At 46.6% G+C, this 27,927-nt stretch overlaps 1 protein-coding gene across 2 annotated transcripts in view; it reads right to left on the bottom strand.

The window, feature by feature from the left end:
- LOC137371839 (carboxy-terminal domain RNA polymerase II polypeptide A small phosphatase 1-like) overlaps window positions 1-23,739 on the bottom strand; it is a 34,830-nt gene extending 11,091 nt beyond the window's left edge. The window contains exons 1-4 of one of the 2 annotated variants that reach the window (XM_068034773.1): window positions 23,332-23,737; window positions 13,220-13,374; window positions 6,310-6,411; window positions 4,511-4,567 (exon numbers count right to left, since the gene is read on the bottom strand). In XM_068034773.1, coding sequence (XP_067890874.1) covers window positions 4,511-4,567; window positions 6,310-6,411; window positions 13,220-13,374; window positions 23,332-23,398 — 381 coding nt within the window. In that variant the 5' untranslated portion in view covers window positions 23,399-23,737. Of the gene's footprint in view, window positions 1-4,510; window positions 4,568-6,309; window positions 6,412-13,219; window positions 13,375-23,331 lie in introns of both variants that reach the window. The other variant, XM_068034774.1, reaches the window with a different exon arrangement.
- Between the last annotated feature and the right edge of the window lie 4,188 nt (window positions 23,740-27,927).

Raw genomic sequence — 27,927 nt, 5'->3', positions numbered from 1 at the left:
GAAGAGACAGAGAGTACTGTATCTAGGTTTGCTGACGATACAAAGCTAGGGTGGGAATGTCAGCTGTGGGTACAACACAAAGAGGCTGCAAAGAGATATTGATAGGCTAAGTGTGTAACAAGGTGGCAGATGGACTATAATGTGGGGAAGTGTGAAGTTATTCACTTTGGTAGTAAGAGTAGAAAAACAGAATTTTTTTTTTAAATGATGAGAAACTTTTAAATGTTGATGCTCAGAGAGATTTAGGAGTACTTGTACAGGAACACAAAGTTAGCATGCAGGTACAGCAAGTAATCTGGAAGGAAAATGGCATGTTGGCCTTTATTGCAAGGGGATTGGACTACAAGAATTAGGAAGTCTTGCTACAATTGTACAGGGCTTTGGTGAGACCACACCTGGAATGCTGTGTGCAGTTTTGATCTCCATATCTAAGGAAGGATATACTTGCATTGGAGGCAGTGCAGCAAAGGCTCACTAGATTGGTTCCTGAGATGAGGGGATTATCTTGTGATGAGGGGCTGAGTAAATTTTATCTATATTCTCTGAGTTCAGAAGAATGAGAGGGGATCTCATTGAAACATACAAGATTCTGAAGGGATTGGCTGGGTAGACACTGAGGATGCTTCCATTGGCTGGGGAATCTAGAACACGGGGGCACAGCCACAGAATAAGGAATCGGCCATTTAGGACTGAGATGAGGAGAAATTTCTTCACTCAATGGGTTGTGAATCTTTGGAATTCTCTACTTCAGAGAGCTGTAGATGCTCAATCATTGAGTATATGCAAAAGAGAGACTGGAAGATTTTTGGACACTGAGATAATTAAAGGATATAGGGATAGTGTGGGACGGTGGAACTGAGGTAGAAAATCAGCCATGATCTTATTGAATGGCTGAGCAGGCTCAAGGGGAGCTCCTATTTCTTATATAACTGGAGGCCCAGGGCTGCAGGAGACGCACTCCAAAGGTCAGGTTCTGTGATTTTTCCCGTGTGGGGGAAGTGGGAGAAGGGAGCTGGGGGACGTGGGAGAAGGGAGCTGGGGGACGTGGGAGAAGGGATGATGCCCACTCACTGCCACCTTCTTTTCCATGAGCTCACTCTGAGGCTGACAGTGATCAGTTACAGAGTCACATGGCAAAGGGTCACAGCACCTGGGGAAGAACGGGGAAACTAAGCCAATGTTAAAAAGCCTAGAAGAATGGGGGCAAAGTACTTCAAATTGAAAAAGGTGTCATCTATGGGATTCAGTATAATGGGAGTGAATGGGAAGGGGTTTGATCTATTGGAATTCTGTAGAATGGGATGGGAAGGGATTTGATCAATTGGGATTGTGTAGAATGGGAATGAATGGGAAGGGGCTTCATCCATTGGAATTCTGTAGAATGAGAGCAGAAATATGATATTGTGGCTATAACAGAGACCTGGCTCAAAGGAAGGCAGGACTGGGTGTTAAATAATCCTGGATACAAGGTGTTCAGGAAAGATAGGAAAAGGAAAAAAGGGGGAGGGTGGCAGTATTGATTAAGGAGGGCATTGCAGTGCTGGAGAAAAAGGATGTCCCAGAGGGGTTGAGGACAGAATCTATTTGGCTAGAGCTAAGGAATAAAAAAGGTGCAGTTACATTGCTCGGTATTGTCTATAGGCCACCAACTAGCAGGAAGGACGTGGAGAAACAAATTTGAAAGGAAATTACAGAGAGGTACAAAAATTATAGGGTAGTGTTAATGGGGGACTTTAATTATCTAAATATAGACTGGGATAACAGTAGTGTAAAGGACAGTGAACGGCAAGAGTTTCTAGAGTGTGTTCAGGAAAATTTTTTCCAACAATATGTTGCTCGTCCAACAAGAAAGGAGGCACTGCTAGACCTGGTTCTTGGGAATGAGGTGGGTCTAGTGGATCAAGCATCAGGAGGAGAGCATTTAGGGGATAATGATCATTGTAACATAAGGTTTAGGCTGACTATGGAAAAGGACAAAAAGTAATCCAGGGTAAGAATAATTAACTGGGGGAAGGCCAACTTCAATGGGGTAAGAATGGAGCTGGGGTGAATAAATCGGAGTCAATAGCTAGCAGGAAAACCAGTAGATGAACAATAGGTTACCTTCAAAGAAGAGATAGTTCGGGCACAGTCAAGGTATGTTCCCTCGAAGGGGAAAAGTAGAGCAAACAAATCCAGAGCTCCCTGGATGACAAAAGAGATAGAAATTGAGATAAAGCAGAAAAAGTGTGATGACAGATGCCAGGTAGAAAATACTATTGAGAACCAGGATGAATATAGAATGTCCAGAGGGGAAGTGAAAAAGCAAATAAGAGAAGCAAAGAGAGAGCATGAGAAGAGACTGGCAGCTAGCATTAAAGGAAATCCCAAAGTTTTCTATAGGCATGTAAATGGTAAAAGGAGGAGTGGGTCGATTAGAGACCAGAAAGGGGATTTACACATGGAGGCAGACAGCATAGCTGAGGTGTTAAATGAATACTTTGCATCTGTCTTTACTAAGGAAGAAGATGCAATTCAGGAAATGTTGAAAGAGGAGGTAAGTCAGACACTTACAGGGGTTTAAAATTGATAAAGAGGAAGTATTAGATAGGCTGTCTGAATTTAAAGTGGATAAAACACCAGGGCCAGATGAGATGCATCCAATGATACTGAAGGAAGTGAAGGTGGAAATTGCAGAGGCACTGGCCATAATTTTTCAGTCTTCCTTAGTCTCAGGGGTGGTGCCAGAGGACTGGAGAATTGCAAACATTAGACCCTTGTTCAAAAAGGGTGTAAAGATAAGCCCAGCAACTACAGGCCAGTCAGTTTAACTTCTATGGTGGGAAAAGTTCCAGAAAAAATTATTTGGGACAAAATTAATAGTCACATGGACAAATGCGTGTTAATTAAGGAAAACCAGCATTGATTTCTTAAGGGAAAATCATGTTTAACTAACTTGCTGGAGTTTTTTTTGAGGAGGTAACAGAGAGGGTTGATGAGGGCAATGCTGTTGATTTGATACATGGACTTTCAAAAGGCATTTGATACAGTGTCACACAACAGACTTGTGAGCAAAGTTATAGCTCATGAAATAAAAGGAACAGTAGCAACATGGATAGGAAATTGGATGAGTGACAAGAAACAAAGAATAGTGGTTAATGGATGTTTTTCACGCTGGCGGAAGGTTTGTAGTGGAGCTCCCCAGGGGTCAGTGTTGGGACCCTTGCTTTTCCTGATATATATTAATGACCTGGACCTTGGTGTACAGGGCACAATTTCAAAGTTTGCAGATGATACAAAACTTGGAAGCATTGTGAACTGTGAGGAGGATAGTGTAGAACTTCAAAAGGACATAGACAAGTTGGTGGAATGGGCAGACAGGTGGCAGATGAGGTTCAATGCAGAGAAATATGAAGTGATTCATTTTGGTAGGAAGAACATGGAGAGACAATATAAAATAAAGGGTGCAATTCTACAGGAGGTGCAGGAGTAGATGGACCTAGGTGTATACATTCAGAAGTCATTAAAGGTGGCAGGACAGGTTGAGATAGTACAGTATCCTGGGCTTTATTAATAGAGTACAAGAGCAAGGAAGTTATGTTGAACTTGTTTAAGACACTAGTTCGGCCTCAGCTGGAGCATTGCATCCAGTTCTGGGCGCCGCACTTGGGAAAGACGTGAGGGCATTGGAGAGAGTACAGAAAAGATTCTCAAGAATGGTTCCAGGGATGAGAAACTTCAGTTATGAAGATATATTGGAGAAGTTAGGACTGAGAGGTGATTTGATAGAGGAATTCAAAATCATGAGGGGTCTGGACAGAGTAGATAGAGAGAAACTGTTCCCACTCGTGAAAAGATCGAGAACAAGAGGGCACAGATTTAAAGTATTTGGTAAGAGAAGCAAAAGTGACCTGAGGAAAAATGTTTTCACGCAGCAAGTGGTTAAGGTCTGGAATGCGCTGCCTGAGAAAGTGTGAAGGCAGATTCAATTGAAGCATTCAAAATGGAATTAGACAGTTATCTGAAAAGGAAGAATGTGCAGGGTTATGGGGAGAAGACAGGGGAATGGGTCTGAGGGAATTGCTCTTTTAGAGAGCCAGTATGAACACGATGGACCAAATGGCCTCCTTCTGCGCTGTAACAATTCTGTGATTCGATGAATGGGAAGAGGTTTGATCCATTGGGATTCTGTACAGTGTGAATGAATGGGAAGGGGTTTAATCCATTGGGATTCTATAGAATGGGAAGGGGTTTGATCCATTGGGATTCTGTACAATTGACATTAGTGGACCAATTTGGTGTTTTATGGCAATCCAACAGCTTCATGGTCACTTTTGTCAACACCAGGGAGTTATTCCCAAATTGCCTGTGGTGGGATTTGAACTAATGTCCATTATTATCCCAGGCCTTTGGGTGGTGAGTCCAGTAGTCATAACCGCTATGCTACCACTGCCTGTCCACCTGTGCCAGGAGGGAGGGCAGCAGACCCTTGCTGCTGACTCTCCCATCACGCAATGTTACGCTCTCTCACCTGGTGCACGTTGCCATCAATCTCCACCGGGATAATGAAGTCCGCATTGTTCACCGGCTGTGGGGGGGAAGGCAATCACCCAATCAGGAAGCAATAGAATCCATTTCGAACCCTTGGCCTGCCCTGACCCGCCAGCTGCCACCCCCCTCCCTCACACCACCTGCACCCCCACCACCCACACCCCCCAATGATCTCAGACCATCCTTCATGCACTCCAGAGACATGAGCACAATAATCCAGTCAAACACTCCAGTGCAATACTGAGAGTCCTGCACTATCAGCGGTGTTGTCTTCCAGATGAGGCATTAAATCAAAGCGCAGTCTGTCCGCTCAGGTGAACATAAAACATCCCTCTGCTGTTATTTTGAAGAGGAGCAGGGGAGTTTCTCCCCAGCGTCCTGGCCAAGATTTATCCATCAAACTAATTATCTAATCATTATTACATTGCTGTCTGTGGGAGCTTGCTGTGCACAAACCGCCTGCCGCATTTCCTAAATTACAGCCACTGGATTTCAAAGAACTTCATTGGCTGTAAAGTTTTGGGACGTCTTGAGGCTGTGAAAGGTGCTATACAAATGCAAGTTTATTCTTTCTTTTAGTATTACCAACCCTCCAGGATTTGCTAGAGTCTCCGGGAATTAAAGATTAATTTCCTGGACACTACAGCGAGCAAGACCCAGAAGAAAACAAAAAGGTTTGTCATTTTCATTCCTGTTTTGAAGACTTATATTTATAAAAATATTAGAGATGGGGGGAGAAAGAAGGCTGTTTGACCGGGTGGGATGGATGCGGCCCAGATGATGCAACCTCCAGGAATATGTCAAACAAGAGTTGGCAACTCCTATTCACACCACATACTGACCTGGTGGAGTTGCTCAACTGAAAGCAGGGTTTCCTCGAATCCAGAGTCAGGAGGAAGCAATGGATTTCCCTGTTCCCACTAGGGATGGACATCCCCCCTCGGCCCAATTCTTGCACAATAACTGCTCACTGACCTACATTGGCTCCCACATTAAGAATCACTTTAAAAGGAGGAGAGAGAGGCAGAGAGGTTTAGGGAGGCAATTCCAGAACGTGGGGCCCAGGCAGCTGAGGGAACGAACGCCAGTGGTGGAGCGATTAAAATCGGGGAGGCTCAAGAGGCCAGAATTGGAGGAGCACAATTATCTTTGTTGAGTTAACAGAGTGGGGCAGGTCATGATAAAATATTAGCCATACTAACCACCATCCCCCATCCCCAAAAATTAGGAGAGGAGAGAGAGAGAGAGAGAGAGGGGTTTGCTACTCCTGTTTGCTATCTAGTGACCCTTCCCCCACAATGAGAACACCAGGAATGACTGTCAATGGAACATATTGGGATATCAATGTCTGGGGTCTCCCACAAATGACCAGTTGGCCAAGGACTCACAGGATCTCTAGCACTCAAAGAACTGTGTGCAGAAATTGCCAGACAAAAACTGACCAATGTCCTTCCACCTTCTAACCATCCCGGTAGTCACATGATACGAAAATGGGGGTTATTGACCAATCACAGTGATCAATCTCTATAAATGAATCTACAACAGACCCAGACATGAGGTGGGGAAAACCCCCAGTGCTGGAGAGCTTTAGGAACCATAGATCCAAAGTAACCTGTTCCTCTGGAGCACATTACATTCACCGTACGTCCTGTCTCAAATTATTCACCTGCTGGATCCCAGTATGTAGTAAGGAGTCAATGCGTTCATGACAAGAGGGAAGATTGAAAGCAAAACAAAAAACTTTTTTTAAAATGGAGAGCAAGTAAAACGTTAACACACCTTAAATGAACTGTGAACTAAAGTCTCGTCCAGGTCGATCACCACACATTTCTTCCCACTGTCCTGAACTTGCACTTCTGGGAGCAGGTAGTTAACGGAAGTCTGTACGTTTGTTAAAAAAGACACATGAACAGACAGGCACAAAAAGCTGCAGATGTTCACAGGACACAAATGCAATACAGACAAGGAACGGCAGCAAAACCGTACCAGGATCCCGAGTGCAACAACGCAGGGAGATCAGGAACATCAGCCAGTTACGTCAGACCCGCAACATTCCTCTTCAATCAGGAAAAGGAGGCACCTTAACAAATCCCTTCATGGCCTCGTCCCCCCTTCCACCCCCCTCCCTATCTCTGTAATCTCCTCCAGCCCTACAACCCTCTGAGATCTCGACACCCTTCCAGTTCCGGCCACTTGAACATCCCCAATTTTAAAATCGCTCCACCATTGGCAGCCATGCCTTCAGCTGCCTGGGCCCCAAGCTCTGGGATTCTCTCCCTGAACCTCTCTTCCTCCTTCCTTCTCCTTTAAACCTACCTTTTTTGACCAAGCTTTTGGTCTCCTGTTCTGAAGTCTCATGTGTTAGTTGTGTGGTTTGATAATGCTCCTGTGAGGCTTCCTTGTGATGTTTTATTATATTCACGGTGCTATATAAATGCAAGCGCTTGTTATTGAAGATCGCCAGAATCAGATTTCCAGGCATATCCTTCCGTTCCTTTCTCTCTCTTGTGTTTATCCAGCTTCCCCGTAAATGTATCTATGTTATGCACCTCAACCACTCCCTGCGGTTGCGAGTTGCACCTTCTCCCCACTCTTTGGGTAAAGAAGTTTCTCCTGAATTCCCTGTTGGATTTATTGGTGACTGTCTTATATCGATGGCCTCCTTGTTCTGGTCTCCCCCACAAGTGGAAATATCTTCTCTACATCGACCCAATCGAACCCCTTCATAATTTTAAAGACTTCTGTCAGGTCACCTCTCAGCCTGGTTTTCTCCAGAGAAAAGAGCCTCAGCGTCTTTGAGCTTCCCCAACGGTTATAACCTCTCAGTTCTGGGGTCATCGCCTTGAGCGATGCCCTCCGTTCCCTCCAGCGGCCCTTGTATCATTAAAACGCAGTTCCGGGAATCTCTGGCTCACTCCGAGTTTTTCCCAGCTTGAAGTTGAGCGAGGACGACCAGAAGAGTTCGGGTTCTGCCTACACTAAGCAAAAAAGTGGCCACAAAGAAAATATTTCAAGAGGTACAATATAAATCTGCATGAATGAAAGGGGCGGGGGGAAATCAGCATTTCTGGAATTCAGCTTTTTTTAAAAAAAAAAAGGGGATGGGCAAAACTTAACAGAATAAGAGGAAGTTTTAACATTCCCGCTCAGCCTTCTGGTTATCACTGCTTTTTATCAGCCCCGAGGCCCTCCTCAGCAGATTCCACATTCCTTAAATTCCATTTGTCTTGCTATTTTGTTTTCGAATAGGGAGTTGTGCCATTGATGTACATGGAGTGGTGCTGCCACCTGCTGGCAGAGCAATGGATGCTGCAGGAACAAAACAAGTCAGTGGGTGTGGAAGGGGTCCCATTTCAGGACAGCCGTCCTGTGACTTCACACATGAAAATTGTAGAACCATAGAATGGTTACAGCACAGCATTGAGATAAGTAAAAAAAAAAACTTCCAGTTTTCAATTTGTGGCATTAGTGAAATTGCTGCACCTATTAACGACCATTTCCCACGTGTGGAACATAGGAACAGGAGGCGACCATTCAGCCCTTGAACCTATTCTGCCATGCAATTAGATCGTGGATGATCCGCATCTTAACTCCATTCACCCACCGTGGCTCCATAGCCCTTAATGCCCTTACCCAACAAAAATCTAATCAATAAAAGCAAAATACTGCAGATGCTGGAAATTTGAAATAAAAACAAAATGCTGGATATGCTCAACAGGTCTGGCAGCATCTGTGGGGAGAGAAGCAGAGTTAATGTTTCAGGTCAGTGAGCCTACATCAGAACTGGCAAAGGTTCGAAAAGTATTAGGTTTTAAGCAAGGGGGGTGGGGGGGGGGTGGGGGGGGGGGGAAAAGAGAACAAAAGAGGCGTGTGATAGGGTAGAGGGCAGGACAGATTAATTAATAAATCTATCAATCTCAGTTTTGAAATTTACATTTGACCCCCCCAGCTCAACAGCTTTTTGGGGAGAGAGTTGTGTGAAGAAGTGATTCCTGACATCGCCCCTGAACGGCCTGGCTCGAAGTCTGTTCTTAACACCCCTGCCAGAGGGAAATAATTTCTCTCCATCTATTCCTTTGATCATTTTAAACACCTTTATTAGATCAACCCTTAATCTTCTAAACTCAGGGGAATACAAGACTAGTCTGTGCAAACTGGCCTCAAGGATTAACCCTTCTAGCCCCACTCTGGAAAATCTGGGCTGCACCCTCTCCAAGGCCAGTATATCCTTCCTGAGGTGCGGGGCCCAGAACTGATCACAATTACTCCAGATGAGGTTTAACCAGACATTTATGTAACCGTAACATAACTTTAGATAAAGACAAACATTCCTTTTTGTTTGTACCCGTCTGCTAGCTTTCAGTGATCTCTGCACTTGTATCCATAAATCTCTCTCTGCTCCTCCACAATTCCTGGGGTGGGGAGGGGAGAATCCATCCCGTTGCAGAGCAGCAGACAGTGCTTAGATTCCTTCAAGAGACCCTGATCAGCAGCTCTCTGCACATAACACGCACAGAGGAGCAGTGGTTAGCACCGCAGCCTCACCGCTCCAGGGATCCGGGTTCGATTCTGGGTACTGCCTGTGCGGAGTTTGCAAGTTCTCCCTGTGTCTGCGTGGGTTTTCGCCGGGTGCTCCGGTTTCCTCCCACAAGCCAAAAGACTTGCAGGTGATCGGTAAATTGGCCATTGTAAATTGCCCCTAGTGTCGGTAGGTGGTAGGGAATATGGGATTACTGTAAGGTTAGTATAAATGGGTGGTTCTTGGTCGGCACAGACTCGGTGGGCCGAAGGGCCTGTTTCAGTGCTGTATCTCTAAATAAAAATAAATAAACACAAAGGCCCGTGGCAGCCCAGGTTACAGAAAAGGCAGTTACTAAAATCAAATCCAAGAGAAGGTTGTGAGGAGATTTGATAGAGGTGTTCAAAATGATGAGGGGTCCAGACGGAGTAGATAGGGAGAAACTGTTCCCATTGGTGGAAGTATCGAGAACCAGAGGACACCGATTTAAGGTGAATGACAAAAGAAGCAACAGTGACACGAGGAAAAGCTTTTTTTTTTAAAACACAGCGAGTGGTTAGGATATGGAATGCACTGTCTGATGTGGAGGGTGCCTTGGAGAGGGTGCAGCCCAGATTTTCCAGAGTGGGGCTAGAAGGGTTAATCCTTGAGGCCAGTTTGCACAGACTAGTCTTGTATTCCCCTGAGTTTAGAAGATTAAGGGTTGATCTAATAAAGGTGTTTAAAATGATCAAAGGAATAGATGGAGAGAAACTATTTCCCTCTGGCAGGGGTGTTAAGAACAGACTTCGAGCCAGGCCATTCAGGGGCGATGTCAGGAATCACTTCTTCACACAACTCTCTCCCCAAAAAGCTGTTGAGCTGGGGGGTCAATTGTAAATTGTGTGGTGGAGGCAGATTCAATTGTGGCTTTCAAAAGGGAATTGGACAATTGTCTGAAGAGAAAAATATTTGCAGGGCTACGGGGAAAAGGTGGGGGAGTGGGATTAAGTGAGTTCTTGGAGAGCTGGCACAGACATGACGGGCCAAATGGCCTCCTTCAACGTCGTAACCATTCTATGATTCTCGGACTTCCCCCACAACTGCATTCAGAGCTTGGGTATATCCAAATCTTTACCCCTCCCCAACTTCCCCCTCACCACAAATGACTTGCTCAGTATATCTCCAGGTAGGGGGTGGAGGGGAGGGGGGGGGGGGGGGGAAAAGGGGTCGATCATTTAGGACGAGGAGGAGAAATTTCTTCACTCAGAGGTTTGAGGGGCTTTGGAATTCTTTGTCCCAGCGGGCTGTGGATGCTGAGTATATTCAAAACTGAGATCCATCGATTAGTTGGACATTAAGGGATATCGGGAGAGGGCAGCAAAGTGGAGATGAGAGAGAAAATCAGTTTCGAGTGGCACTATGCTTCACTCCTGCTCCTACTTCATAATGTTATTTTGTGTTTGCATGGATCTGAAGTGAGTTCCTATACCTTGCACGAGTCTAGAAAGAACATATTCGTGGGCTATTCAACTGTGGCGTATTCCATTCCCATCCAATACCCAAAGTACACACACACACACACACACACTGGTGAGACCGCACATCACTCGGGAGCAGGAATCATTGCCTTTGATCTTCAATAAAGTCACTCTGCGGGCTAAATGCTTTTAAACACATCACCAACTTGCCTGATAACACATGGTGCCAAACTGCTTTCCTCCATTGTGTAGGATATTACCGTATGCATACAGTTCTCCACAGCCCTTGTACACTTTCCCCCATCACGGACTCAACCCTGGATCTGCTGGCTCTGCCTCACCATCTTTCTTTCTCTACATTTTCCCGACTTGATCAGACACCCATTAGCCTGTTGAAGAGTAGACACTCATAGGCTGATCTGTCGTGGATTTCTTTCTCTCTAAGTTTTGCGTTCCCTAACTTTTCAAAATTACCCATTTGGATCTTCCCTCAAGTTTTAAGAAACTGGATCATCTCTCTTTCCCACCCCATTCGATCTTTCCGCACAGCGGATAGGGCTCAGCTCATTGGAAGTGCCTCATTGGAACTTGAGGACAAAGAGGTGGCCAGTCCCAGACCCGGGGGGTGGGGGGGGGGGGGGGGGGGGGGGGGGTTGGCCTGAGGCCCAGGGGCCACCTGCTGCCCCTCAAACTTCAGCCTGCATTGTGCTTACATTTTTTATCTTCTGCTTTCTCCTGTTTGAGTTAAACGTCTCTGGAGGTTTGGGATGGACTCGTCCTAGTGCTTCTGCCTCATTGGTGGATAAAATCGAAACCAAAATGCCAATATTGGTTCGTACCATGGAACTAGAGAATAAGGCACAGAAATAGGCCATTCAGCCCATCGTGCCTGTGCTGGCTCTTTGAAGGAACTATCCAATTAATCCCACTCGCCCTCACTCTTTCCACACAGCCCTGCAAATTTTTCCTATTCAAGTACTTGTCCAATTTTGAAAGTTGCTGTTGAATCTGCTTCCACCGCCCATTCAGGGAGTGCATTCCAGATCACAACAACTCACAGTGTGAAAAAAAAAAATTCTCATCTTCCCATCTGATTCTTTTGCCAATTACCTTCTATCATTGTCCTCTGGTTTGCAAGTCTCCTGCCAGTGGTAATAGTTTCTGCTTATTTACTCTATCAAAACCATTCATAATTTTGAATCTATGCAAATTAATGAGAACATGAATTCAAATTGTGTGTGTCCCCATCACCCCCACTCTCCAAAGCTCCATGCTATACACGTCACCCCCACTCCACCTCACCCCACCCCAAATTACCAGCACCCCTCCCTACATCCTGTCCAATGTGCCAACAGGGTTTTGAAAGTGGGTTGCAGTATATTAAGAGGTGAATAATGTTCTCAATCACAGCCTTACCGAGAATGAACATGAACTGAGAGAACAAAGAACAGTACAGCACAGGAACAGGCCATTCGGCCTTCCAAGCCTGCGCCGATCTTGATGCCTGCCTAAACTAAAACCTTCTGCACTTCCGGGGCCCGTATCCCTCTATTCCCTTCCTATTCATGTATTTGTCAAGATGTCTCTTAAACGTCGCTATCGTATCTGCTTCCACCACCTCCCCTGGCAGCAAGTTCCAGGCACTCACCACCCTCTGTGTAAAGAACTTGCCTCATACATCCCCTCGGAACTTTGCCCCTCGCACTTTAAACCTATGTCCCCGAGTAACTGACTCTTCCACCCTGGGAAAAAGCTTCTGACTATCCACTCTGTCCATGCCGCTCATAACTTTGTAAACCTCTATCATGTCGCCCCTCCACCTCCGTCGTTCCAGTGAAAACAATCCGAGTTTATCCAACCTCTCCTCATAGCTAATGCCCTCCAGACCAGGCAACATCCTGGTAAACCTCTTCTGTACCCTCTCTAAAGCCTCCACGTCCTTCTGGTAGTACGGCGAACAGAGGTTAATTGGATACGAGAATGACTCCCACCTTAAAGAATCTCAGCTACTCAGCTAGGCTCAAGGGTCTGGGACTGTTCACTTTAGAGCAACATAGACTTAGAGGTGACCCAGTAGAGATCTAGAAATGAATTAGAAGGTTGGATAGTGTCCCTATTGAGAGATCAGTCCAGTTTGACAGATTGGAGAGGACCAGGGGACCTCAGTTTAAACTAAGAGTTGGAATAGACTGAGCATTCGGCGGTTCCTCTGTTCCCAGAGAGTTTGTGCCTCGGGAGTGTTTTGCTGACTGGTGTGCAGGGTGCTGACTCCCTGTATCCCTTCGAGGAGGATCTGGACCGGATCCTGACTGGGGAAGAGATTGCATCATGTAAAAGGTAAGTGTCTTTTCAGACAACACTGGTCCAAATGATCTCCAGGACTGGGTTTTGATCGTCTGAGGGGCCTGGGGAGGAATTTTCTGCCTCTCCCAGGGAGATCACATGCCTTTGGAGAAGGTCTAATGGAGCAGTTGGGAAAGTGGGGATTAGTCACTACAGAGTGATCCCCGTTTCCTCCAACTCACACCCCCCCCCCCCACTCCCACCTCTGTTCCTCTCTTCCCCACCCCAGCTCTCCACTCCCATCTCAGTTTCCCCCCCCACCCCACCCCCACCCCAAGGTTTGAATTCAGCCATATCTAACCCCACTCCAAGCCTGTACAGTAGATCAGGCAGCCCACCCTCCCCAGGGGTCCATCATGCCTCCTACCTGGATGATGCTTCTCTTGCCATCGACCAGCAGCGAAGTGTTGTTGTTGCTGCCCGAGATGTGGTCGGCATCGTCATTGTTCCGGGACAGGCAGCAGAAGATAGTGCGGAAGATGTTCCTTCGCCGTGGCTTCTTGCTGGAGACGGGCAGGTGGCCTGAAACCCAGAGCCATCCCAAGGTAGTTAGAAACAGGAAGAGGAGCCACTTCAGTCCGAGCGGGTCAACACCGCCAACCCCACCATCTTACACAGAATGCACTGCAGCAAGCACAACTGCGCCCCTGGTGGTGAACTGCAGTACACCCTTATCTTGCCCAGAATGTGTTGCAATTAGAAAAACTGGTCACAGTGGTACTGAAGCAGATGACAGGAAGTTGATCAACGCCCTCAACCTATCCAGAATGCACAACAAGCAGCACAGCAGCCCCTGGTGTTGATCTGCATCACAACAGTCACTGCTCTTCAGAAGTACTTCATTGGCTGTAAAGCACTTTGGGAGGTCCAGTGGTCAGGAAAGGTGCTATAGAAATGCAAGTCTGTTTTTCTTTACCACAGCAGCATGATAGGGGCGTGTCTAAGCCACAACATCCAGTTGGTCTTCTCTGTGTAAACCCAAACTTGCGGCACAGAGTGTCAGCGCTCGCTCAATGGGCAACACTCTCGCCAAGGGTGCAAGTCCCACTTCAGAGACCAGAGTGTCAAATGCTGGATTTTAGCACTGGAGGAATGCTGCACTGTCGGGTTGCCGATTTTGGATAAGACATTAAACTGAGGCCCCGTCTGCCCTCAAGTGGATCTACAAGATCCCAAGGTCAGTGTTATGAAGAAGGGCAGAGGAGTGTGCCCCCCACCCTCTCCATCAAGTGCCCAGGACCATATTCATCTGTTGACCAACATCATTAAACAGCAAGTTATCTGGTCATGATCACATTGCTATTTGTGGGATCTTGCTGTGCACAAATTGGCTGCCACATTTCTTACATTACAACAGTGACCACTCTTCAAAAGTACTTCGTTGGCTGCAAAGCACCTTAGGACGTCATGAGGCCGGGAAAGGCACTATAGAAATGCAAGTTCTCCCATTTGTAGTTCTCCCCACCTCTCTCCAGTTTACTTTGCTCCTCTCCACCTCCCCTCTTGCTCCATGGAACAGCAGGCCCTCAGGTTTCCCCCCAACTCCCAGTAAGCATCCTCATTTGAGGGGCAATGGGAAAGTTCCAATGACAACCAAACCCCCCAGTCCTGTTTGTGGCACTTATCATAAATGCAGGAAGAGCAATCAGGGCGGGGTAGTCCCAAGTGATCATTCCAACCCGGGAAATGACCTAAGTGTTAGCCCAACCTGAGGTTCAGTGAACTTTGCACAGATACCAATTTGAACCTTGAACCTACTGGCATGCACGGACTGGTATCACACTGGGTGGGGCCTTTATCCAATAGTTTATTGAGAGAGGCTTGCTAGAAGTTAAGTGGAACAATTTTAAAGGGGATTGCAGAAAGAGAGAAACCTGGGGGGTGGTGTGTAGACAAATCTTTGAAGGCGGCAGGACAAGTTGAGAAGGCTGTTAAAAATATCATTAGGGATCCTTGGCTTTATTAGTGGAGGCATAGAGTACAAATGTAAGGAATTTATGCTAAACCTTTATAAATCACTGGTTTGAAATGAAAGACAGGCACTTTTCATGACCACTGCACGTCTCAAAGTGCTTTTGAAGTGTAATCACTGATGTAGGAAACACAGCAGCAAATTTGCGCACAGCAAGCTCCCACAAACAGCAATGTGATAATGACCAGATAATCTGTTTTTTTTGGTGATGTTGATTGAGGGATAAGTATTGGCCAGGACACCAGGGATTACTCCCCCGTTCTTCAAAATAGTTATGGGATCTTTTACATCCACTCAAGTAAGCAGATGGGGTCTCAGTTTAATGTCTCATCTGAAAGAGAGCACCTCCAACAGTGCAGCACTCCCTCAGCGCTGCCCTGGAACGTCAGCCTTGATTTTTCCACTCAAGCTCTGGGGTGGAACTTGAACCCAGAACCTTGTGACTCAGAGGTGAAAGTGCTACATACTGAGCCACAGCCGACACTGGTTAGGCCTGAAGTGTGGAGAACCGTGTTCAATTCCGGGCCCCCACACTTTAGGAAGGATGTCAAGGCCTTGGAGAGGGTGCGGAGGAGATTTACGAGAATGGTTCCAGGAATGAGGGACATCAATTACACGGAGAAACTGGAGAAGTTGGGATTGTTCTCAAAGCAGAGGTGGTTAATGGGAGATTTAATAGAGGCATTCAAAATCATGAAGGGTTTTGACAGAGTAAATAAGGAGAAACTGCTTCCACTGGTAGGAGGGACTGTGAACAGAGGACATAGATTTCAGGTGATTGGCAAAAGAACCAGAGGGGGGAAATTAGGAGAATTTTTTATTTTACACAGTGAGTTGTTGTGATCTGGAATGCGCTGCCTGAAAGGGCGGTGGAGGCAGATTCAATAGTAACTTTCAAAAGGGAATTGGATAAATACTCGAAAAGGGCAAATTTGCAGGGGTATGGGGAAAGAGTGGGACTAATTGGATAGCTCTTTCCAAGTGCACGAACAGGCACGATGGGCCAAATGGCCTCTTCCTGTGCTGTATGATTGTATAAATTGTCCTCACAAACCCATCATTTGTCACTCTTTGGCTACCCACTAATAGATCCAAGCCTTAGCATAGCTAAATTAGCCGCAGTCACACCTGGAGTGCAAAGATTGTGTCTCCAAGCCCCATGACAGGACTCAAAAGACATTATCTAGACTGACACTTCATACGATATAAACTAAAGGTGTGCTGCATTGTCAGAGGTGCTGTTCTTCACACGAGATGTTAAATTGGGACCCCACTATCCCTGGATGTCAAAGGTCCTGTGACAGAAACTGAATGACAACAGCAAGGCCCCTCCTGATATCCCTCACTCAGCCATTGTCACTAAAACATTCCACTCATTACTGTTCATGCCACTCAGCCTCTCCCCAAGGCCCCCCAGGAAGAAAATCAAGAAGCATGTTTTCACACTAAAGACCCAAGATAGATCGATCAGAGTATTTTCTAAATGGCTAGAACTGTGGAGGAGCATAGTCTGTCAGGGCTCCCTGTCCAGAAATCACAAAGCGAGTGCACAGGTCCCCAAAATAATTCCAAAGGCTAATGCAATGTTAGCCTTTTTCTCAAGGGGACTGGAGTGGGGGGGGTGGTGTGGCTGGATGTTATGCTCCAGTTATATAAAATCCTGGTTACAGCCCAGCTGGAGTAACTGTGTTCAGTTCTGGGCACCTCAGGAAAGATATATTGGCCTTGGAGGGGGTGCAGTGCAGGTAGAGGGTGGGAGGAGTGCGGAGGGAAGGTCGATAATCTACAGCCTGACAGTGGCAGGCGAGCATGCTAAGCTCTCTCTCCCCGTACAGGAAACCGTTGCCTTCACTGTTTCCGTGCCTGTCAACGGTTCTCAGCCGCTTCCCTCACTCGGAGCCTGGCCCAGTGCTTCCTGTGTCCTCGCTGCTTCCTGTTGTGGTGCTGCCTGTGCTGGGGGGAGGTTAGGGATGGTGGGGGATCCTTCCGGCATCCCACCCTGGCATTAGCAACATGCCGACCACAGGGGTGAGCTCTCTCTGCACAAACAGCCTCAAAAACTCCTGCTGCGACTTTGTGGTTTGCATCCACACACCTGATCTCACGGATGGCAACAAAAGGCAGTAGAAGTGGTTTCATTGCCTCCAGGGCGGAGGAGGAGGGGGGGGGGGGGGGGGTTTCTCCAGAAATGTTACTCCCCATTCCCCACTGGAATGGGCAACAACTACTTGTATTTATATAGCATCTTTAGCGCCACAGGAGCGTGAAACAACATTTTGGCACCAAGCCACAGAGAGACATTCATACAATTGACTGAAAGCTTGGTCAAAGAGGGAGGTTTTAGGCAGCATCATAATGGAGGAGAGACAGACAGACAGAGATTTCGGGAGGCAATCCCAGAGCATAGGACCAGGCAGCTGAAGTTACACCTGCCAACGGAGGAGTGATTAAAATTGGGGATGCGCAAAAGATCAGAATTAGAGGGACACAGAAATCTCGCAGAGCTGTAGGGCTTGAGGAGGTCAGAGAGATAGGGAGGGACTTGTAAACAAGGATGAGAATTTACAAGTGGAGGTGTTGCTGGACTGGGAGTGAGTTCAGGGATGATGGGTGAATGGGATTGTGTGCATGTTAGAATATGGCCAGCTGGAGTTTATGGAGGGGGTGTAGTGCAATTTCACTGGCGCAGGTGAGACAGTACAGGGTGCACATCTCTCCCCACCCTTTTAGTCATCGCTCCTTCATTACCTAGGAAGCAGCTCAGTGCCCGGGACCCCAGCAGGAGCAGAGGAAGGGAACAATGAAAGTTTAGCTGTGCCATTGGAAAGCAAGCAGTTCGTTCCAAAACACGGGACGCTCGATCACTCAGATACACAACATGGAATCACAGTGTTTGCCCATCCCCGTATGAGAGAAAGAATGAACATGCATTTATATAGTGCCTTTCACAACCTCAGAGTGCCCCAAATGAGGCACTTTTTTGAAAGAACGTAGTCACTATTGTAACATAAGAAACACGGCAGCCAATTTTGAGCACAGCAAGATCCCACAAATGCAATGTAACAATGGCCGGAGAATCTGTTTTGTAATGTTGGTTGGGAGATTAATTCTTGCCCCTGCTCTTCATTGAAATAGTCGCCATGGGATTTTTAACATCCAGCTTTATTTATTCTTTCATGGGATCTGGGCATCGCTGGCAAGGCCAACATTTGTTGCCCATCCTTAATTGCTCTTGACAACTGAGTGGCTTGCTAGGCCATTTCAGAGGGCAGTTAAGAGTCAACCACATTGCTGTGGGTCTGGAATCACAGGTAGGCCAGACTGGGTAAGAACAGCACGATTTCCTTCCTTAAAGAACGTGAGTGAATTAGATGAGTTTTTAAAAGACAAATCGATAGTTTCACGGCACCATTACGGAGACTAGATTTCAATTCCAGATTTTTAAATAATCAATAGAATTTAAATTCCACCATCTGCCAAGGTGGTATTTGAACCTGTGCCCCCAGGGCCTTAGCCCAGGTCTCTGGATCACTAGTCCAGTGACATTACCACGATGCCACCATTTCCCCTTTATGAGAGGATAGATGGAGTCTCGGTTTAACGTTTCACTCAAAAGACAGCACCTCCAAGTCCTAATGTCTCCTCCTTTGACTTGATGTCAATTTGTGTCTGGTTATATTCCTGTAAAGTGCCTGGGGGAGTTTTGCTACTTTAAAAAGGCACTGCTGTAAACTCAGCACACTTGGAGCAGGTAAGGATTTAGGGGGACCGGGGTCAGTGGGTAGAGATTATTCCAGGATCCTTGCTCCCGATTCCTATCCACAATTCCTGCTGGGAAATGTGCACGTATGACTGGAGATTGGACAATTACATTACAACATGACCGAACACAAAAGAACTGAGGGCAGAGTTTTAATTTTTTTTAAACACATCAAGTTGTGATCTGGAATTCACTGCCTGAAAAAGCGTGGTGAAAGCAGATTCAATAGTCACTTTCAAAAGCTCCCTCGACACTGTCCCCATCAAACACTCCCAGGACAGGTACAGCACGGGGGTTAGATACAGAGTAAAGCTCCCTCTACACTGTCCCCATCAAACACTCCCAGGACAGGTACAGCACGGGGGTTAGATACAGAGTAAAGCTCCCTCGACACTGTCCCCATCAAACACTCCCAGGACAGGTACAGCACGGGGGTTAGATACAGAGTAAAGCTCCCTCTACACTGTCCCCATCAAACATTCCCAGGACAGGTACAGCACGGGGGTTAGATACAGAGTAAAGCTCCCTCTACACTGTCCCCATCAAATATTCCCAGAGAAATAAAGATACTTTCAAATTGGTGGAGAAGGTTTAAAGATGTAATGCATCATCAGCACAGTTTGTGATCAACTTACTATCATTTCATCTGCACAGGGTGAGCTGAACAGGAAGAGGGCTAATACAAAGAGGCACTTACACTATCAGATGGGAGCACTGTTTTTCCTTTTACTCAATGTGTACTGTATGCATACAAGGACAGAACTGAGAAAAAATGAGCACAGACATTGTTGTAGAAACTGGTCCCTCTGGACCAATAACAGAACTGCTGCCCCCACCCCCCCCCCCCCCCTCCCCACACCCCCACCTTCGTCCCCATCCCCAAAGTCAGAGAACCATCAAATCAGCCTGGACATCAGTATCCACTCAAACTTAGCAGGAAATCAGACCATTGCCACTTTTGCCTCAGATGTTTACACAGAGCACGCACAATGTTGCATTGATCAGTACAGAGTGACGACACTGTGACATCAGTCATTTGGATTGCTCCCTGTCCCTGGCACCAGTTCAGAAACACCCAATTCTCACTGTATTGCATTCCCGGCAAACTTACCAACTGTGAGGAATACCCTCAGCATCATTCCAGTCACGTCCGTCCATACTTGGGTCTGGAGGAAGCACGTGGAACTGTATAACACTGGGGTACAGTACAGGTGGGGGTCAGGTCTGTCACTGTATAATACTGGGGTACAGTCCTGGTCTGGACAGGTCTGTCACCGTACAACATTGGAGTACAGTACTGCTGTGTATCGGTCTGTCACTGTATAAAACTGGGGAACTGGTCTCTCACTGTTTAACACTGGAATACAGTATTGGCGGGTACAGGTCTGTCACTGTATAACACTGGGGTACAGTACGGGCAGGGACAGGTCTGTCAATGGGACTGCAAGTTAAGAGTACAGCAGAGTAAAGAAGTCTATTTGTTTACAATATTTCCCAATAGTTTGTACGTGCCAATAACTGCCCTGTAACAGCATTGCCCTCCTTCCAACAGTCTATTCAGGCCCCTGTGTATTCAACCCTACATGCTATCAGGATAGGCTCACTAATATGTGCACAATACACTGTATGCCATCAATATACTATCCTGTAAGTAACACAGTGAATGCTGACAGTCCTAATGTAATACTGGACATGGATCAGGAACTTCTGACATCCCCGTTGTCCAACTGCATATTACAAAGAAGTAACCACAAAGTAACAGGCCATTTCTGCCCAACAGTTCGATGCTGGTGTTTATGCTCCGCATGAGCCTCCTCCCACCCCTATTTTTCCTCACCCTGTCAGTTACTAACAGCACCTCCTGAACCCACAATCTCTGCCACTTATCAGGACAACAACAGCTCGAGTGCCATCACCTCCCAATTTCCCCTCCGATTCATGCTAACTGGAACTATATCGCCGTTCCTTCACTGTCGCTGGGTCAAAATCCTGGAACTCCCTTCCTAACAGCACTGGGGGTGTAACTACCCCACATGGACTGCAGCGGTTCAAGAAGGCAGCTCACCACCGCCTTCTCAAGGGCAATTAGGGATGGGCAATAAATACTGGCCTGGCCAGTGACACCCACATCCCATGAATGAATATATAGAATAAAGTTTTCTCACACGCTATGCAGGACTCCACAAGTTCCAGCAAACCAATAGCAAGATCCCACAAACAGCACCTCAGCCATGTCGCCACTGGATGTGTAAGCTCAACCATGGTTGGGGGGGGGGGGGGGGGGGGGGGGGGGTGGGGGTGGGGTGGGGGGGGAAAATAAAGCTCAGCTCAATCATACCTTTTCTCAACATCTACCCACTACCCAGTGTATTTTCTGGGAGAGGGCGATGTTGGGACAGTGATTAGCAGCAGGAATCTTAGCTGATTGTCTCTCCCCCTTCCCTCAGCCCAATGGCACGGAGACCAACTCTCTCTCTCCCCCCCCCAAATCAAACACAAAACTTTCTGAACTATACTTCAACCACTGGATCAGTCTGGGAGCCTTGGATTGATATGGCGCCATTAACATAGGACAACATCCCAAAGCATCTCACAGGAGGAGTGAGGAAACAAGCCAGACAAGGAGATATTTGGAGGAGGCAAATGGATGGGTTATAGGAGGACAGGAAGAGGTTTAGAGGGGATATTCCAGAAGGTGGCCAAGTTAAAGACATACTTACATTTCTATAGCACCTTTCACAACCTCAGGACCTCACAAAGCACTTTACAGCCAATGAATTATTTTTGAACTGTTGAAATGTAGCAAACGTAACAGCCTATTTACACACAGCAAGATCCCACAAACAGCAATGCAATAACGACCAGATAACCTGCTTTACTGATGGTCATGGAGGGATAAATGATGTCCCAGCACTCTGGGGAGAACTCCCCTGCTCTTGGTCGGAATAGTGCTGTCGGATCTTCGACATCCACCCAGGAGTGCAGATGGCACCTCAGACAGTGCAGCACTCCCTCAGTACTGGCACTGGGAGGGTCAGCCTGGATTTTGGGTTTACATCTCTGGAGTGGGATTTGAACCCAAGACCTTCTGATTCAAGAGGGGAGAGTGTAACCCACTGAACCACAGCTGACACCCGGTACAGGAGCTGAAGGCACAGACGCCAACAATGGGGTAAAATGCAGAACCAAATCATGAAGAATTTACAGCATAAGAGCGTTGACCATTAAACTCTGGAACCAGGCACAATTTTATATTGCCTGTGTGTGTGTGTGTATATAATATATATATATATATATACACACACACACACAGCACACAAGAAATATGATGTGATTAAAAGCAATATTGCACACAACAAGTTTTACAAAAGAGGCAAGCAGATGTGTAAATGATGCAGCAGGAATGTGAGAAAGCACTTTCTTACACAGCGGGAGGTAATGAGCTGGAACCCGCTGCTCACAAGGGTGGTGAAAGCGGAGAAGATCAATGCCTGCAAGAGGAATTTGGATGACCACCTGACAGAAGGAGACTTGTAGGGCTATGGGGATCGAGCCGGGGACTGACTGGAGAGCTCCGTGAAGAGCCAGCATGGGCTCGATGGGCCGACTGGCCTCTTTCTGTGCCATAAATTACTCTATGGGGTGTATTTAGACAGTGTCTAAAACTGTGCCATCAAACCATGGAGAGCAGGAAGGGACAAGATTCCATCTCTGCTCATTTGATCTGAATCGGGGAGTGGAGAACTGCGATAAGCCTCAGTCTGCAAACCAAACTGGGCAAGGGGCAAAACGGACAGACCCCAGCCCTGCAAGACTGGCAGAATCCTGCGCCCCCCTCCCTTCTTTCATTCCCGCTTCCCAAAGACAGTATCAATTACCCAGAAGTGCGATCAGTAAACAAGCGCATGTGGCAAAAATGCGGGCAAATTTAACAGAGACACAGATCATAGGGCAAATTCCCAGATTTGAAAAAGAAACGCCAGGTACTGATGGATATTTTGGAGAGTGAATGTTACAGAGAGGGAGGCGGGGCAGTCGACGTTCTGAATCACAAACGGTACAGCGCCTTCTTCCTCTCTCCGCCCCCCTCCCCTCACCACCACCACCGCCTCCACCTCCCCCCTCCCCCTCCCTCCTCCGACACTGGACTCAAAAACACTGACACACCCACCAGCGAAGTTCCACAAAAACACAAGCATCCGCTCTCTTCACACTGAAAAAAAAAACACATCCAATCTGATTACCAACCAATACGATATCACCCAGGGTGGGAAGGGAGATTGTTCAAAATGTTGACATTTAAAAATAAACGGAATTGTCTTAAGCAAACAAACCTCCGCCCGGAGTTTAGCCCGCGTCCCGTCCAAAGCAAGAACTGGTTTAGTGGGGTGGTGTTTTTCCTCTCTCTCGCTCTCTCCCCGCCCGCCCCCTCCTTTCTCCGGGGGGCGAAAAAGAGGGGAGGGAGGTTAGAGAGAGAAGACAACACCACTCTGTTCGAGAGAGGGACTTTTTTTTTAAAAAAAAGCAGTCCTTTTGATCTAACACGAACCAGAACCGATTTAAAAACAAACGAAATCACAGGCATTAAAACCCAAAGGGCGATGAAAGATAGAGAAGGGGAAACACACGAACAATCTGGCAGGAAAGGGAGAGGAATCGCAACATTGTTGCGGTTGAGTTTGCTACAAAGTTTCACCGTTTAAACCACAACAATGGGGAGGTTGATACAATGTTATTAAATTGTTACCTTTCTTTCGCAGCGGGGTGTTCGCCTCCTCTTTGCTGACTTGGGTGATTATGGACGGATTGTCCATGAGCTAAATCGTCTTTTTATTTTTCAAAGATGTCTTTTTCCTTCCCCCCCTCCCCGAAAAAAATATTTTTAAAAAAATGGAGGAGGGGAGGGGGGAAAGAGAAAGCGCGGTTCAGGAGCTCGCTCACAACATGGAAACCTCTCCTCGTCAGTTTCAAAGCAGAGGCACGAAACTAACATGGATCGTCAATGTCGGTTTCAAGGCGGCCCGGTGCACAGGGACAGACCTCGCTGCTCCCGAGATGATGCGGCCGCGATTTGAAGCACCAGGCTCGGCTTCTGAATGCTCCAAAGGCGGCGGCGGCGGCGGCGTTCTCCTCCTTCCCTTCCCCTCCCCACCCACCCCTCTGCTCCCTTCTCTCCCCCACCCCTCCTCCTCGCTAACGCGGCTGAGGTTCGCGATCCCACACTCCGCTTTTTTAAAAAAAAATAAACGAAAAAAAGTTTCGCAGCTTTAAAAACACAAACGCACACTCCCCCAGCTTGTTTTGGTGTGGATGCGTGGAGGGGGAGCCTGGAAACAGCGACAGTGGAGCCCCAGGGTTAGGGACCGTCTCCAAAGCGCGGTCGCTGCTCGAAGAAGCGAAATTCTGCCCTGACTGTAACTGTAGGAGAGAAAACAACCAATTTGTGACGTTTCCCAGACATGTAGCGCCAGATCTTATGCCACTATAAAGAAAAATATGAAGGCATATAGTGCATAGAGCCTCACAGCATAGTAGGCCATTCACTCCATCATGTCTGTGCTAGCTGTCCTACTTAGGCCCTTACCCTCTCCCCATATTCTTTATTTTTCAAGTATTTACTATTACTATCTCAGTTGGTAGCACTCTCACCTCTAAGATTTAAGTGCCACTGCAGAGATTTGGGCAGGTAATCCAGACTGACGCTCCCACGAGTGCGGCACTGCCAGAGGTGCCGTCTTCCATAGGAGATGATAATCCCAGACCCTGCCTACCTTCTCAGGGTGCACGTTAAAAAAAAAAGACAACTATTTGCAGAAGAGCAGGGAGAGTTCTCCCTGGTGTCCTGGATCAATGTTTATCCCGCAATTAGCATCACTAAAAACAGATTGTCTGGTCATTATCTCAGTACTGTTTGTGGGAGCTTGCTGTGCACAAATCGGTGGTTGTGTTTTCTGTATTTCAACAGTGATTACACACTTCAAAAGCACTTAATTGGCTGTAAAGCATTTTGGGACGACCCGAGGTTGTGAAAAGCATTATATAAATGCAAGTCTTATTAAAAGCTGTTATAGATTCTGCTCCCACTGCTTGTTTGGAGAGGGAATTCCATGTTGTAAATTGTCCCTTTAATTTTTGGTGGTGGTAAATTTATTCACTCTAGTTACTGACCTGTAGAATTAGCTTCTACTGACCTTACCAAAGAGTCTAAATTTTCAGCGCCTCTATATTAGATCTCCTCTTAACCTCATACAAGAGCAAAATACTGTAGAACACTCAGCAGGTCTGGCAGCATCTATGGAGAGAGAAACAGAGTCAACATTTCAGGTCAATCGGACTTCTGATGAAAGGTCATCAACCTGAAACGTTAGCTCTGTTTCTCTCTCCACAGATGCTGCCACACCTGCTGAGTATTTCCTGCATTTTCTGTTTTTACTCCTCTTAACCTTCTCTCATGTAATGCCCCGGTTTCTCTGGTCTCTTCTCATAACTAAAGTGACTTTTTTAAGCACTGACATCCTTCCTAAAGTTAAAGTTAGGTGACCAAAGTTGGACACATTTGTTGGCCGAATCTTGATACATGACGAGTTAACAGCACATTCTGTTATTAATGCTTAAATTGTCCAACACATTCAGAGGATGAAGAGTGAATGAATTGTGAATTTCCAGAACACCACTCAGCCATTAGATTCACACAAACAGTCTCTCACCCTCAACATCCCCATTATTTTTAACAACTTACTGCATTTACATAGTAATTGTCCATTAAACCATCTGCTGAAATTTAGTGCTCCTAATAACAAACACCCTGGTAATGACTTGATAATTGTTAATGCAACAACAATCAATCTCTCCAGCCCAGAAAAGGAACAACTTAAACTGTTCAATCTCATTTCTGGGGTAGTAAATGGTTGGAGATTTAAAAAGTTTAAATTTTTCCGCGCTGTCTTTTTTCTCTCTTTTAACCTGTTATGACCAGGTGAGAAAGAGATCTCGGGGTTCCCTTTCAGCCTTCACCTGGTCTTACAGGGTTTAATTTTTAAAACACTGTTTTAGCTGCCTCTTGGTGAATCCTTGTTCACCACTTTCCAATTATAAGGCAAAGAAACCAGCACAAACAGGTTTTCTTAGGTTTAAACAAGAAAAATTGAAACTTATTAAACGTAAACTCTAATTCAGTTAATGCCTACGGATACATGACACGCCCACACTACATGCATACATGATACACACGTGCAAATAGAGACAGAAAAGAGTGGAAGAAAAATAAAATGGAAAAGTTTGCGGCAATATCTGAAGAGTTGTCATTATGATTCTTCGAGCTCACTGCAGATTCCTTGATTGTAGGTAGATCTTGCTTTTCGTTGGGGCCCAGTATTCTTCTTAAACCTTGTTCACTGTAGGAGACTTTTCTCTTTTGGGGTTCTTGTGTCTTCAGTGGATTCAGAGGCTTGTGAGAAAGGGATGGGAGCAGACAGGAGAGAGATCTTCTCAGTCCAGGAGCAAACAGACACTCTGCCCAAAACTCTCTGTGGCCAGTTCAAAAGAAAACCCTGGAACAGCCAGTCAGTCATTTATTTATTTATTTAGAGATACAGCACTGAAACAGGCCCTTCGGCCCACCAAGTCTGTGCCGACCAAGAACCACGCATTTATACTAACCCTACAGTAATCCCATATTCCCTACTACCTTCCTACACTAGGGGCAATTTACAACAGCCAATTTACCTATCAACCTGCAAGTCTTTGGCAGTGGGAGGAAACCAGAGCACCCGATGAAAACCCATGCGGTCACAGGGAGAACTTGCAAACTCCGCACGGCAGTACCCAGAATTGAACCCGGGTCCCTGGAGCTGTGAGGCTGCGGTGCTAACCACTGCGCCGCCCATGCGGCCCTGGAATGTGCTTCCTCACCTTGCAATGTCTGTTAGTATGCAAATGTTTTTTTTTCAGCCACAGTTGATCTGTTTCCTTGCTCCAACAACAGTTAAAAATTAATGTTCATGACAAAATTGATGTGCCTCATTCTTGGCAGGTGGGGGTCTAGCATGACATGATCCAATATTTTCCTCTCTTTGTTTCCCTTTCTGTATCTGATTTGATTCTAATTTACCCAATTTCGAATCCTTAAATCTCATTGGTTAAGGGGATAGATTGTTGGTCCCATCTTTCACTGAGGTCCCAGATGCTCCATTGCCCTTGCTGAGCAGCTCTCACTCCCAGCAACTTATGGGACAAAATGTTTTCGAACTGAAGGGTAAGAGAAATGTCTAACTAATGGGGCAGGTTGCGAGATGCCCCACTCCAGCAAAAGACAGCCCCAAATTCTTTTTTTTTAATTCATTCATGGGATGTGGGCATCGCTGGCTAAGCCTGCATTTATTGCCCAACCCTAATTGCCCTTGAGAATGTGGTGGTGAGCTGCCTTCTTGAACCGCTGCAGCATGTGAGGTAGGTACACCCACAGTGCTGTTAGGAAGGGAGTTCCAGGATTTTGACCCAGTGACAGTGAAGGAACGGCGATAATGTTCCAAGTCAGGATGGTGTGTGACTTGGAGGGGAACTTGCAGGTGGTGGTGTTCCCATGCTGCCCTTGCCCTTCGAGTTGGTAGAGGTCGCAGGTTTGGAAGGTGCTGTCGAAGGAGCCTTGGTGCATTGCTGCAGTGCATCTTGTAGATGGTACACACGGCTGCCACTGTGCATCGGTGGTGGAGGGAGTGAATGTTTGTGGATGGAGTGCCAATCAAGCGGGCTGCTTTGTCCTGGATGGTGTTGAGCTTCCTGAGTGTTGTTGGAGCTGCACACATCCAGGCAAGTGGAGAGTATTCCATCACACTCCTGACTTGTGCCTTGTAGATGGTGGACAGGCTTTGGGGAGTCAGGAGGTGAGTTACTCGCCACAGGATTCCTAGCCTCTGACCTGCTCTTGTAGCCATGTATTTATATGGCTACTCCAGTTCAGTTTCTGGTCAAAGGTAATCCCTAGAATGTTCGTAGTGGGGGATTCAGCGATGGTAATGCCATTGAATGTCAAAGGGAGATGGTTAGATTCTCTCTTGGTGGAGATGGTCATTGCCCGGCACATGTGAGGCGCGAATGTTACTTGCCACTTATCAGCCCAAGCCTGGATATTGTCCAGGTCTTGCTGCATTTTTACACGGACTGCTTCAGTATTTGAGGAGTTGCGAATGGTGCTGAACATTGTGCAATCATCAGCGAACATCCCCACTTCTGACCTTATGATTGAAGGAAGGTCATTGATGAAGCAGCTGAAGATGGTTGGGCCTAGGACATTACCCTAAGGAACTCCTGCAGTGATGTTCTGGGGCTGAGATGATTGATCTCC

The sequence above is a fragment of the Heterodontus francisci genome, chromosome 7, assembly GCF_036365525.1.
Source record: "Heterodontus francisci isolate sHetFra1 chromosome 7, sHetFra1.hap1, whole genome shotgun sequence".
NCBI classification, from domain to species: Eukaryota; Metazoa; Chordata; class Chondrichthyes; order Heterodontiformes; family Heterodontidae; genus Heterodontus; species Heterodontus francisci.
Note: the sequence above shows the minus strand (reverse complement) of the source record. Positions and strands in the feature narration are given on the sequence as shown.